General features: G+C 34.2%; 2 protein-coding genes across 2 annotated transcripts; one reads left to right on the top strand and one right to left on the bottom strand.

Annotated features, from left to right (window-relative positions):
• The first annotated feature begins 2,915 nt into the window (after positions 1–2,915).
• Positions 2,916–7,734, top strand: LOC145137221 (uncharacterized). The gene is made up of 9 exons (XM_079071362.1): positions 2,916–3,254; positions 3,695–3,813; positions 4,129–4,188; positions 4,316–5,003; positions 5,088–5,393; positions 5,486–5,662; positions 5,764–5,991; positions 6,470–6,975; positions 7,056–7,734. Exons 1-9 carry the CDS (start codon positions 3,072–3,074, stop codon positions 7,534–7,536), a joined length of 2,748 nt encoding a protein of 915 aa, XP_078927488.1. The 5' UTR covers positions 2,916–3,071; the 3' UTR covers positions 7,537–7,734.
• A 1,749-nt stretch (positions 7,735–9,483) lies between these two features.
• On the bottom strand, positions 9,484–11,144 carry LOC145141443 (uncharacterized). The gene is made up of 5 exons (XM_079074734.1): positions 10,606–11,144; positions 10,327–10,523; positions 10,142–10,240; positions 10,017–10,068; positions 9,484–9,912 (listed from the first exon to the last, which is right to left on the bottom strand). The coding sequence occupies exons 1-5, from the start codon at positions 11,054–11,056 to the stop codon at positions 9,782–9,784; spliced, it is 930 nt and encodes a 309-aa protein (XP_078930860.1). The 5' UTR covers positions 11,057–11,144; the 3' UTR covers positions 9,484–9,781.
• Positions 11,145–12,249: the final 1,105 nt, after the last annotated feature.

Genomic DNA, 12,249 nt, shown 5'->3' with positions numbered 1-12,249 from the left:
CCGCTTCCTTGACTAGTGGAGGGTCGTTAGCCGAACGGGTAGGATAGGACATTAATTCTCCCTCATTAAAATTATAATGATAAAAATAAAGTAACTAAACTTTTATTAAATTCCTAATCTTAGTTACTTTAGGAAAATGTGAAAATGGTGCTAATCCATGAAATTGCACTTTGCACCCTGTTAAGTCGTTAGTGGAGCGCGTGTGGTTAACCGGCACACTAATCTGGGACTGGCAGTGCGTGGCAAAGGGTAGCTTGATGTTAATCATAGATCAATGGAGCGTGTGTGGTTAACCGGCACATTGATTAGGTGATTTAAGAAGTAGATCTATAGTTTGGACTCCTGATCTTGAGCATTAAGTGCTTAATGTCGAAAATGGGCTTAATGGAGGAGTACGTTGGGCGTACAAGTCTGTACGCACAGCGTACAAGCCAAACTGCATGTACGCTTAGCGTACAGCTGAGTACGCCCCGTGTACTCAGCCAGGAGGGGTTTGGCATGATGGGCTTCGGTGTGGGTTGTCTTTTGGGCTTAGTTGTCTTGGGCCCTGTTGGGCCATCAGGTTTTGGGACGATAATTATGTTGGAAAGACCTTTAATGGGTTCGGGCCCAATTTGGAAAATTGGGCCATGAATTGGGCCTTGAGTGGTTTTTGGTACTTGGGCCTTTTGGATTATTAGGTTTGGGCCTAAGTCTTGGTCCAAACTAGATTAGGGGTAAATTGGTCATTTACCCTAATAATGGATTTATGGACATGGTTTGAGACCCGAATGTTGATTGGGTGTTGTTTGATATTGATAGTTCGGGGATCGGTCAGCCAGCAGCCAGAGATGTATCCGCGGGATTCAACAGTGTAAGGTGAGTCTCCTCACTATGTTTAGCGGGTCGAAGACACCAATATCGGCCCATGATTTGTTATGCTTAGTATGCTTGTTGTCTGCGTGACTCTTGCATGAGTATGTGTTTGTATGCTTACTGGACGGGGCCCGATGATTACTCTGTTTGCTAGTATCAGGTTATGCATATATGATTTGTATGTGGGCGGGGCCCGATGATTGTGCAGTATGCTACTATCTTTGTGATTTTCACATGTGTTTGAATGTATATGATTATATGGTTATGTGTTTAGTAGGCGGGACCCGTTATTCGATTGTGGATGGGGCCCGTATCTCAGTGGACGGGGTCCGTTATGCGAGTCTGGGTGGGGCCCGTTATGCGAGTGTGGCGAGGCCCGTATTTCAGTGGACGGGGCCCATTATGTGCTATGTATGTATCGGTATGAGGAATCTTGGGGAACTCACTAAGCTTTGTGCTTACGGTTTTCAGTTTATGTTTCAGGTACTTTAGTTTTCATATGGAAGAGCTCGGGATGATTGTAGAGCACACACCATATGTTTCAGCATTCTGTGAATTACTCTGATATGATGACGTTTTGCTAAGTCTTGTTTACCTTGATTTTATGGAAAGGATATGTATTAACGATTTATTAATCTAAAAACGAAAATTTTTATGTCATTATTTTTGGGACGTTTCAGTTGAATTCCATCAGAATTTACAAAATCTTTTGACTGACGGATTGAGAATATTTCTTCCCAAAACCCATGGAATCTAATTCCAAGTTTTTTTTTTACCTTGTTAAGAATACTCCGATACTCTTTAATTCTTACGTGAAAATGTTGGCAGTATAATAATATGTATTATAATGTGAACTTGTTGATGATACCTTATAATTGTGTGAGGAGTGCAGTTTCTTTTGATTTTAATGATATTAAGACTTCATTTTTCAAGATGTTAATCCTTTGAACGTCATATCATGTCGATCCTTCTGGTGTTTGACGATATGTTTGCTCTCTTTGTGATATCTAATCATATAACTCATACATAATCAATTATAAAGTTTATAAAATATGGGGATGTCCAAGAAATGAATGATGTACACAAAGAGCTTGTGAAAGTAAAAAGGATGTATGCAATAAATGAGTGCAGATGTGTGTGTTTTGATCTCTTATATCGTCAAGGTTGTTCATATGTTTGTGATGTAAAGAGGTGGAGTTATGTCAAGAACTCATATAAGTAATAATCGTTAAATATTAATGAACTACATAAGTTATTAATTTTATTAATGAGAATTGAATATTGTTTTGCTTATTTTTACCATGTTTGTGATAACCATAGATTTTATGATCATGTTGAATGTGTATTGAAAATATGTTTGTAGATGCAAAAGCTCCCCATATTTCAATCTCTTAGAGAATCTAAAATAAAAGACATAAGAGGGTTACAATTTACTGAAGTACTGAAACCAAATTAGATTCTTAAATAGTAATCAAAGACTAAATAGTGCTACCACAGTTCTATCAATTTCCTTAAACCTATCTCCTTTTTTTCACAATTTTCATTTCTACACTAAACAATCGAAATCAAAGACGCTAATAGCTCAAAATTACCTATCACAAAACATTTGAAGTATATTTTCAAACAACAAGCACAAATAAGAAAAACAATCCACAAACATATGTTATTATTTCTTGCATCTAACCCGAACTTATTAAAACAATATTTTTTAAACACACCCAAATTACATTTCGCCGGCACGGCCCTTCCAACATCACTAGTATATATATAAAGAAAGAGAGCGTGTATCAATCATCCCACATCTCTCATTCCACTATTCCCCTGTTTAAATGAGAAAAATGATTTTTTTTTTTTTTTCTTTCTTTCATTTTTTTTCTTAAACAAACTCATCTAAACCACCATTCGTTTGAATATAAAAAATACAATCCAAAAAAATACAAAATTGAAGTACTGAAATAAAGAATAATTTTTTTTCTTTGTAATTTATTTCCTAAGTTTTTTTTTTTTTTTTTTTTTTTGAGTTACTACTAGTATTTATATTTTATATATTTATTAATTAATGTTCGGATTGAATAAATATGAAAGATATTTCTCAACAGCAAATCTTGATTAATTTGATTTTGGTTTTGTAAGAGTAAACTGTAAAGTGTGATCGATTGATAGTGAAGGAGCTTTTGAATTAATTTGGAGTATTTGTCGATTGGGAGATTCAATTCATGGAGTTAGGAGTAGATAATTCTCCGGAAACCGGTTTGGTTTTCGACGGTGAGGAGTTGTCATCGCGTCCGACCGTGCCGGCGAGGATACGCCGGAGACTCACCGATACAAAGGCTTCTGGTTCTCGTTCTAGCATTGAAGAGATCGAAGCTAAGCTTCGCAATGCAGATCTTCGTCGACAGGTAAGGTTTTTGTATTTATTTAATTCACTTGAAAATGTATACGTTTGAAGGTAGCTCCGCTGTGCGAGAGCAAAGATTTTTGAAGATCTATAGAGTAGTATCAACAGTTTTGACGATCTATCAAGCATACTGGTGCGATTAAGAACTAATTTAGAAAACGAAAAATAATCGTTAACCTTAAAAGATAAATCTAAAGTTTAAGGCTATGCCATTTACCAAGAACCTTTTGGCATCTGTAAACTGCACTCCTTCAGTTTTCTAATCATTAGATTTAATTGGTAATTACGATTAACTGGTGTTTCTTATGTGCGTTTGTGTACTTCCTGTGATTGAGTTAATGAAGAAAACGTCTCAAAGTCTAGTCTGCTCTGTAATTGGCTTCTTATTCACCTTTCTTTTCTTCTTGTTCAATTCCTTCTTTCTCTTTTGAGTGGCGACAGAAATTTTATGAGAATTTGTCAAGTAAAGCCCGGCCAAAGCGCAGGAGCCCTCAATCTGCAGATGAGCATAACCTTTCTCAATCTATAGAGGCCAAGCTCCAAGCTGCTGAACAGAAAAGGTATTCTTCCTTGATCCAAGTTTAAATTTTTTGACAGTGTTACACTGTTTTAGTCATGCAGAAACTAAAGTAGTTTTGGATTGTCCTAATGAAAGTTCTTTATTAAGGGGGCATTTAGGTGTTATGGTAACTTTTTAACTTTGTAAACAGGGATTATGTAAAAGTAGGTATTATCGATTTTATCCTTGATTTGATAGAGATTATAGGGTTAACATAACCATCATGGGAACAAAAACATGTCATCTGTGTGTTTTTGTGCTCATTTTCAATACAATTTTCCTTCTGTTCTTATCATTAACAGACATAATTTAACAGAATGCAGATCCTCAAAACCCAAAGTCAACGAAACAAGACATCTCAGTCGCTATTAAGAAGGTATATATCCATATAAATGTACTTTAGTCTTTGTGTGACATACAAAGAAACCATGTTTGGATTTAAAATACAAAAAACTATTCTTGATTCTTGCTTAAATATGATAATATTTTACTTCTTCTGGTAGATGCTGGAGAAAATTCCTTAAGCAGAAGACTACCTTAGATTTGGCCAAAACCTTTCACATTCTGAATATAAACACAAGTCATGTGATCTCAATGCCATTTGAGCAATTTGCAAATTTGATTGAAAATCCCTCTACCCTTCACACCACAAAATCTTTACTTGATCGCTTAGAGACCCGTTACAGAGTTTTATTACCCGATTTACATGGTCAAGATGAAATCAATCACCTTCTTACACGAGTTGTTTCAAGAACCACAAAACCATCTGTTAGATTATCAAGGTATCAACCAAGAATCGTGTTAAGTGCATACATGATTTTAGGTCATCCAGATGCAATTTTTAGAGGTGAAGGGGATCGCGAGACCACTTTGACCTTCTCTGCTAAGAAGTTTATCCAAGAATTTGAGTTGTTGATTGAGATAATACTGAATGGACCTTCACATCAAGATTTGAACCATGGACTGGTCAAACTTTCCACATTCCGGTCTCAGATTCTAGCTTTTGATGCAGCATGGTGTTCTTTTTTGAATAGCTTTGTTGTCTGGAAGGTTAAGGATGTAGAGTCTTTAATGGAGGATTTGGTGAAGGCTGCATGCCAGATGGAAATCTCTATGATGAAAAAATACAAGGTGATACCTGAAGGAGATGATAGTGCTCTTACAGATGATGTGAAAGCTTTTCAGAAACAGGTTCTACTATTTGCTTTCTTTCCTCTTTTATGCATTGCAATCAATCAAATGATCTTACTTACTTGGTATTGGAATCTTCTTCAGATGCAGGTTACAGAACATCAAAAAATGTTGAAGGAACAAATATTCCACCTGAGTGGAGAAGCTGGAATAAACCGTTTGGAGAATGCTCTTTCTAACACAAGAAAAAAGTACTTCCAATCAAAGGAGAAAATTTCCTCTATTCAGTCACCACTTAAAGACCTTGATTCCAATGTTCCTAGCAGTTCAGATCTTGTAAACCAAAATGATGAGATTCCAATTCCACGAATGGAGAATGTATTCATTGTGAATGAATTTCTTCATGGTCAGCATTATGATAGTTTGACTATGACTGATGAAAACCAAAAGGTGGTAAAAACTTGGCTTTTTATACATAATACAGTATTCATTTTTTTTTCCTTCCTTTTTTAAATTTTGCTTCCAATAATTTATATTAACAGGTACGCAAGACAATGGAAAAAGCTTTCTGGGATGGAATCTCGGATTCTATAAAACAGGAAAAGTACGATCATGTTGTTATGTTAATGAAGGAAGTGAGAGATGAGCTTTGTGAGATGTCACCTCAAAGCCAAAAACAAGAGATTCATGAAGTTATTGATCTTGATATTCTTTCTCAGGTAGGATTTTGAGATTTTCATTAACATATCAACTGTAAGTGTAAGGATTCGATTTTTTTTTATTATATCATTGAAAAATATTTCCTTCATTCGTTTCCTAGTTGTTGAGTTCGCGTAGTTTGGACATGGAATATCTTGGGAGAATCATGGAGTTTTCATTAGTCAGTTTACAGAAGCTTTCAGCAATAGCACATGAAAACAAACTTAAAGAATCTCATCAGAAAGTTCTCTCAGAGCTAGCTGAATTATGCCAGGCTGGCGATGGTTCAAATCATTCACACGCAATTGCATTGATAAAAGGTTTGCGGTTTGTACTCGAGGAGATACAGGTGCATGTTTTTCTCTTATGCCTTTAGGCCCCGTTTTTTACACGGGACATGAACAAGCTTTCCAGGGCTATTTTCGATGATAAAGATGAGAAGGGCATTTACGTCTTTTTACACATACAAGAGATACAGAACATGTCCATGTCCCACCTTTTTTAGTAGGACAAAAGATTTTAATTTTTTTTTTTTTGTCTCGTTGACATCAGTCCTGGTCTCAAATCCAATACATGTCAAATGCATTTGACATGTATTGGATTTGAGACCAGAACTGATGTCAACGAGACAAAAAAAAAAAAAAAAAAATTAAAATCTTTTGTCCTGCTAAAAAAGGTGGGACATGGACTTTCTCTTGTATGTGTAAAAAGACGTAAATGCCCTTCTCATCTTTATCATTGAAAATAGCCTTGGAAAGCTTGTTCATGTCCCGTGTGAAACAAACACAGGCTTATATTCAAAATATGAAATGCTGTTTCCATGTCAGGTGCTGAAGCAAGAAATTAGCAAGGCACGTATCAAGATGATGGAACCGTTACTGAAGGGACCCACTGGCGTGGAATATTTAAAAAAAGCTTTTGAAAAGGTGTATGGTCCACCATCTGATGCCTTGATTCGTCTTCCACTGACTATGGAATGGCTTTCATCTGTGGTTCCTTGTAAAGATGAGGAATGGAACGAACACAAAAGGGTGTTATTAGAGTTGCAAGATGAAAGGACTGTTCTGCCCTCCACTGGTCTCAGGACTGGTGGAAGCTTCTCTAGTACATTGCATATTTCATCCAACACTATGTCATTGTCTCCCACCGATAATCAGTATACAGAATGCAAAGGAGAAAAAGGCGATTTGCTAGTGAGGTTAGGTCTTGTTAAGCTGGTGAACAATGTTAACGGTGTGATGAAGGAGGAGTTACCCGAAACCCTAAAACTCAACTTTCTGAGACTCAGAGCTGTTCAGACTCAACTTCAGAAGATAACCGTTATTGCTACCAGGTAATAAAAGTTTGAATAAATTACATTTATGGTCCCTTCAGTTTTGTTGATTTTAGAAATAACATAAACATTCCACACAGCATCTTAGTTCTAAGACAAACACTTGTAATGGATGAAATGATATCAAATACCGAGGATATGGAACGTACGATGCTCAAATGCTCTACGCAGCTTTCCGAGACACTTGACACGATCATAGATGCTGGTTTGGAGGAGCTTGTTGAAGTTTTGAGTAAGATATCTGAGGATTTGGATAAATTCGATGACGTGGCAAAAAATGAGTCGAGAAGGGTTGTGATGGCAAGAATGTTGAGGAAAAGTGTACAAGCTGGGGACCCGGTTTTTGTTAAGGTGTCACAAGCTGTTTATTTGGCGACAAGAGGAGTGGTGCTTGTTGGCGGTGGGAATGGCAGAGAGGTGGGGGAAAAGGTGCTCCGGCAAGTTGGTGCCGCCGGTTTGGCTGAGAAGGTGGTGGAAGTCGGGGAGGTGTTGGGAGTTATGAGTAGGGTTAGTGGGAATGTGCATGGACCATGGTATGATTGGTTGATTGAGAGTATGTGAACATAAGACATATAATCTGCTTTCTTGTTCTCTGTACATTGTGATTTACCTGTCTATATTAGCTGTGAAACCCGTTGGTGGGGACACACACGTCCGGCTACCTGAGTGTATTTTGAGGTCATTTGTGTAAAATATTATATGTACAAATTAATGTCATTACAAATCCCGTTAAGATCAATATTATATGATATTTAATTATACGATATTTAATTTATTTTCTTATTTATTAAAGGGTAAATACCACAAAAGTCATTAAGTTTACACGGACATTTGATTTTGACACTGCATTATTTTTGTTTCAAATCGGAAATTGTGTTTCCAATTTGTTATATTTGACCGGTCAACTCGGTTGTCTGCTGATGTTGTATGTTGATGTGTCAAAATTGAAAAATTTTACACAAAAGACATTAAGTTCATTTTTTTTCAATTTTGACATTAAGTTTTAATTTCTTTTAAAAGAATTTGACACTACAGTTTTTTGTTCCAAATCGAACATTATTTTTTCCAATTTTGTTCAATGTTGACAATTTTCTATTTGAAACAATATAAATAATTGTTTTTCATTTGAAACCGTATAAATACATTTTTTTTTCATTTTAAAATCATATTTGTTTTATATAATACAAGGTTTTTTACATTTAAACCATAATGTTATATGTAAATATGTATTGTTTATATTATAATCATATTTTTCATTAAATATGCAACTTTAAAATAATTTAGAGGTGTGTTATTTACAGTCAGATATAATTGACTAATGTTGTCTCGAGAACACACAGGTATGTGGTCGCTTTAATTACCAAGGGGACTGTTTGTTGTATATATTAATAATTTTTGGTTTTTGCAGATATACCTCTTTCATTTGTTGGAAAAAATTATAACATCCTAATAATACATGTTAAATAAGATTATAATTTAATTAATACATATTTAGTTTATCTATAAAACTAGAATATTTTTACTAGATTATCTATAAAGAATGGAAGAATTCCAATTAAATACATCACCTAAATAGATAACAAACTAAATATGTATTAATTATATTATAACCGTATTTTCATACATTATTAAGATGTTATAACTTTTTCCAACAAATCAAGAATTATATCTACAAAAACCAAAAGTCATGAATATATACAAGCGGTTCCTTGGTAAGTAAAGCGACCTTCGAATCTCTGTGTTCCAAAGATTACATTAGTTTAACTGACTGTTGATTTACATCCAAACTCATTTTAGAGTTGCATATTTAATGAAAAATATAATTATAATATAACTAATGGATATTTATACATACCATTTTGGTTTGAACGTAAAAAACATTGTATTTATACTAAAAAAATATGGTTTTTAAATGAAAAAAAATTGTATTTATACGGTTTCAAATGTAAAATAATTATTTATACGATTTCAAATAGAAAATTATCAATAGTAAACAAAATTGGAAAAAATGATAGTTTAATTTAGAACAAAAAACAGAGTATCATAATTGAAAAAAAAAATGTTTTTTGTGCAATATATATATATTTTTTTCAATTTTGACAAATCAGAATGCCACATTATCAAAACTGACATGTCATCATGCCACATCAACAGACAACTAGGTTAACTGATCGAGTGGTCTAAACTGTAACAAACTGGAGACACATTATCCAATTTGAGGCAAAAAATAACATAATATTATAATCAAATTTTCGTATAAACTAAATGATTTTTGTGGCATTTACCCATTATTAAATGATATTAGAAATAAAACGATGTATTGATAATAAAATATCTTGCAATTATATATTTTATGTAAATTCAACAATTTACATCATAAAACGGACAAAATAAAGCTTATAGAGTGATGGCTTTACAAAAACATGAAAAAATGCAAATGTCATCCATCATAGACAAGGGTTAACTACAATGCACACAAAACACAAAACACAGTACAATCAAAAGACATAACATAAAACATGCATATACATTCCGGTAATCAAACCTCAAATCCATTAATGTACAATTGAAGCACTAACTATAACCCAAATTATATTCAAAGCTAATCTTCTTATGATTGGACAGGTGATTACCATGTGATGTTTTATCCTAATCGATTAAGTGGTCTTCCTTCATATTATATATAATACACAATGTACAACAACTTTACCCAATGCCCACAAGTTTACAATACAAACTATGAAGCAAAATGAGAAAAAGTCTAATATAACCTCTACCTTCATTGGTGAATTTTGAATCATCTCTCTTATAATTGAGTAGCTGCAAGTTGCCTAACACGTCTTCTAAGCACCAATCTATGGCATATGCCAATCAAACACAGGATTACAACTATTGCTATAGCACAAATATCAAACAACCTCCTTACCCCTATAGTCCCTGCAAAAAAAAATACATCTATTATTTCTCAATTCATATCATTCCTCTCATTATAGACAACAATATGAATGTAGTACACAACAATATGGTGTAGTGAAACAAACCTGTTGGAATGAAGTCAAAGGAACTCATATTATAAATGCAGGACATCAACAACTGCAATCAGTAAAAAAAAATGTCAATTAATTTTTAAGCCCATAAAAAATACTGCTTTAAGTGATTAACTTACAGCAAAGATACGCATTGCATAGTAGTTTCCTCTGAATCTATCTGGATCCATCAAACCAGATAACATTCTTCTAAATACATCAGGAACCTCAAAAACTTTCTGCCAATTGCCAAAAGGAAAACAAAAATCAAAAAAGAAATTTAAAAGAAAGTGATAATGGTGTATTATTATGTAAACAAACCTACCCATATGACACCACTAAAACCACCCTGGAAAAGGCGGTTATACCTTTGAACATTTTTTAGAGCTTCCATGACTTCAACTTCATGGATAATCAGTAAAGATGCCTCTGGTGTCAACTCGGTAATGGGTCGTGCACAAATTGGGCAATTGCATTTTTGAAGAGCTGTTCTGTATGTCCAGAATTGGAGTATGCAATTTGCTGTATATGGAAATCAATAAACCCTTGAAAAACCATTGACGGGGAAGAAGAAGAAAGAAAGAAATGATGTAGAAAGAATTACCACAAAACCAGTGTCCACAGTTTGTTTTACAGGCAATTGAGAAATCATCGAAGCAGATTGGACAGCAATCATCGTCAGGAGGAGTATCTGTATCTACACCATGCTTCTTCCTCTCGGAAACAATCAATAACGCAGACTTTGAGTTTTCTTGTTCATCCTCCTGCATCAGATCTAAACTAGGGTTTTCCTGTTCAAAACCTTCAATTTTTTCATCGGAATTATCTCTAGGGTTTTCGTCTCTCTCATCAGCATCAGACCCATCGGAGAGATAATGATCATTTTCATGATGATGATCATCATCTCCTTCATTTCCGTCAAAAATCTCAACAATTTTAGGATGTTTAACGCCGTCTTGGTGAGGATCTTCATTCTTTCTTTTCCTCTTTCTTAGCAGAAACAAAACCGTCGTCCACTTCCTCTTCCTCACCTGGAAATTAAGGTTTCTGATCATCTTTTTTTTTGTTGTGAAAAAAATTGAACAGAAAAAAAAAATCAAAAACTGGAGATGAAGCTGAGGTTGTTAGAATGAAAAAGACGGATATTACAGAGAAATTGGACGGATCCTTTCGATTTTGATTATTTCATGGTCGTCTTCCCTCGAGTCCTTCGATTCGTTGGGTCCCGCCATGCTATCCATTCTGAAACCGCGTGTTTTACATTTTCATGCCCATTGTTTTCTATTAAATACTTCTGGATAAACAAATTTAGAAAAGTATTTAACAAAAAAAAAACAATATATTCAACCATTTTTTTAACAATTTCAAGAAAAAATATACAACAAGACAAGACAAAACAATTTTTTATCAACTAGTTTGAATACTCACAAATTTACTTATTAATGACAAGCAATTTCATTTCAGCTTACCACACAAGAATTATGTATCAACAAGGAATTCTGGGTTGTAGTTTGATCAAAATAGCCAACAAGAGATATTATATTCAAGCATATATGGAGTTCATAGATTCAACAAGGTCTTACAAGGACAAACACAAAAATTCACTTACTACATATACAAGAATGTTGATACATATAGGTGTTTACCAATTTTCCAACAACGCGATGAAACTTTCACATGTCAACAATTAAGCATGTGAACATTGAAAAATACTAAATTAACATACATAGCAAACTTTGATATACATATCCATGATGTGATTTTAACTGCGAGCCTTGTCCTACAATTGTTCTCACCAAACGACAAGTGAATTTAGTGAAAGCTTTTCCTATATGCAATTATGGTTATCCGTCCGCTGACTTTAAGATCATGTGCGAAGAATAAAGTGTGCCCCTTAAATATATTTTTGTTGAGTGAACAACAAAACAAGTTAAGCAATTTAGACAAATGATAAACAAACTTCGGTGAAACTTGCGGAATAAAACTTTTGAAAACTAAAATTAAAAAATGAACACATTATTTAACGTGGTTTGGTCAAAGTGACATTGTAACACCGTAAATTTTCGAACAGATTTTTCTTTTTAAAACACAATAAAAATATGTCATATTTTCTCTAAAATCACAGGTATCAATTTATCAACATATTTCAAAAGTTGTTTATCGCAAATCCAGGATCCTCCAAAATATATCTCTACTCAAATGTGTGTACAATTGAGCCGGCGCCTTCCCGCGATCCTGATAAGAACCT

The sequence above is a fragment of the Lactuca virosa genome, chromosome 9 (assembly GCF_052849685.1).
Source record: "Lactuca virosa cultivar CGN04683 chromosome 9, Lactuca_virosa_CGN04683_v6, whole genome shotgun sequence".
In the NCBI taxonomy this organism is placed as follows: domain Eukaryota; kingdom Viridiplantae; phylum Streptophyta; class Magnoliopsida; order Asterales; family Asteraceae; genus Lactuca; species Lactuca virosa.
This window is presented reverse-complemented; position numbering and strand designations above follow the sequence as displayed.

Bases quoted from the DNA above. Each gene is read 5' to 3' on its own strand.
- LOC145137221 (XM_079071362.1), top strand. From the start codon at position 3,072: ATGGAGTTAGGAGTAGATAATTCTCCGGAAACCGGTTTGGTTTTCGAC. The intron at 5,004-5,087 runs GTTCTACTATTT...AATCTTCTTCAG, and splicing joins TGAAAGCTTTTCAGAAACAG to ATGCAGGTTACAGAACATCA. The intron at 6,976-7,055 runs GTAATAAAAGTT...CATTCCACACAG, and splicing joins ATAACCGTTATTGCTACCAG to CATCTTAGTTCTAAGACAAA.
- LOC145141443 (XM_079074734.1), bottom strand. From the start codon at position 11,056: ATGATCAGAAACCTTAATTTCCAGGTGAGGAAGAGGAAGTGGACGACG. The intron at 10,524-10,605 runs GTAATTCTTTCT...TTCCATATACAG, and splicing joins CTGTGGACACTGGTTTTGTG to CAAATTGCATACTCCAATTC. The intron at 10,069-10,141 runs GTAAGTTAATCA...TACTGATTGCAG, and splicing joins ATGCAATGCGTATCTTTGCT to TTGTTGATGTCCTGCATTTA.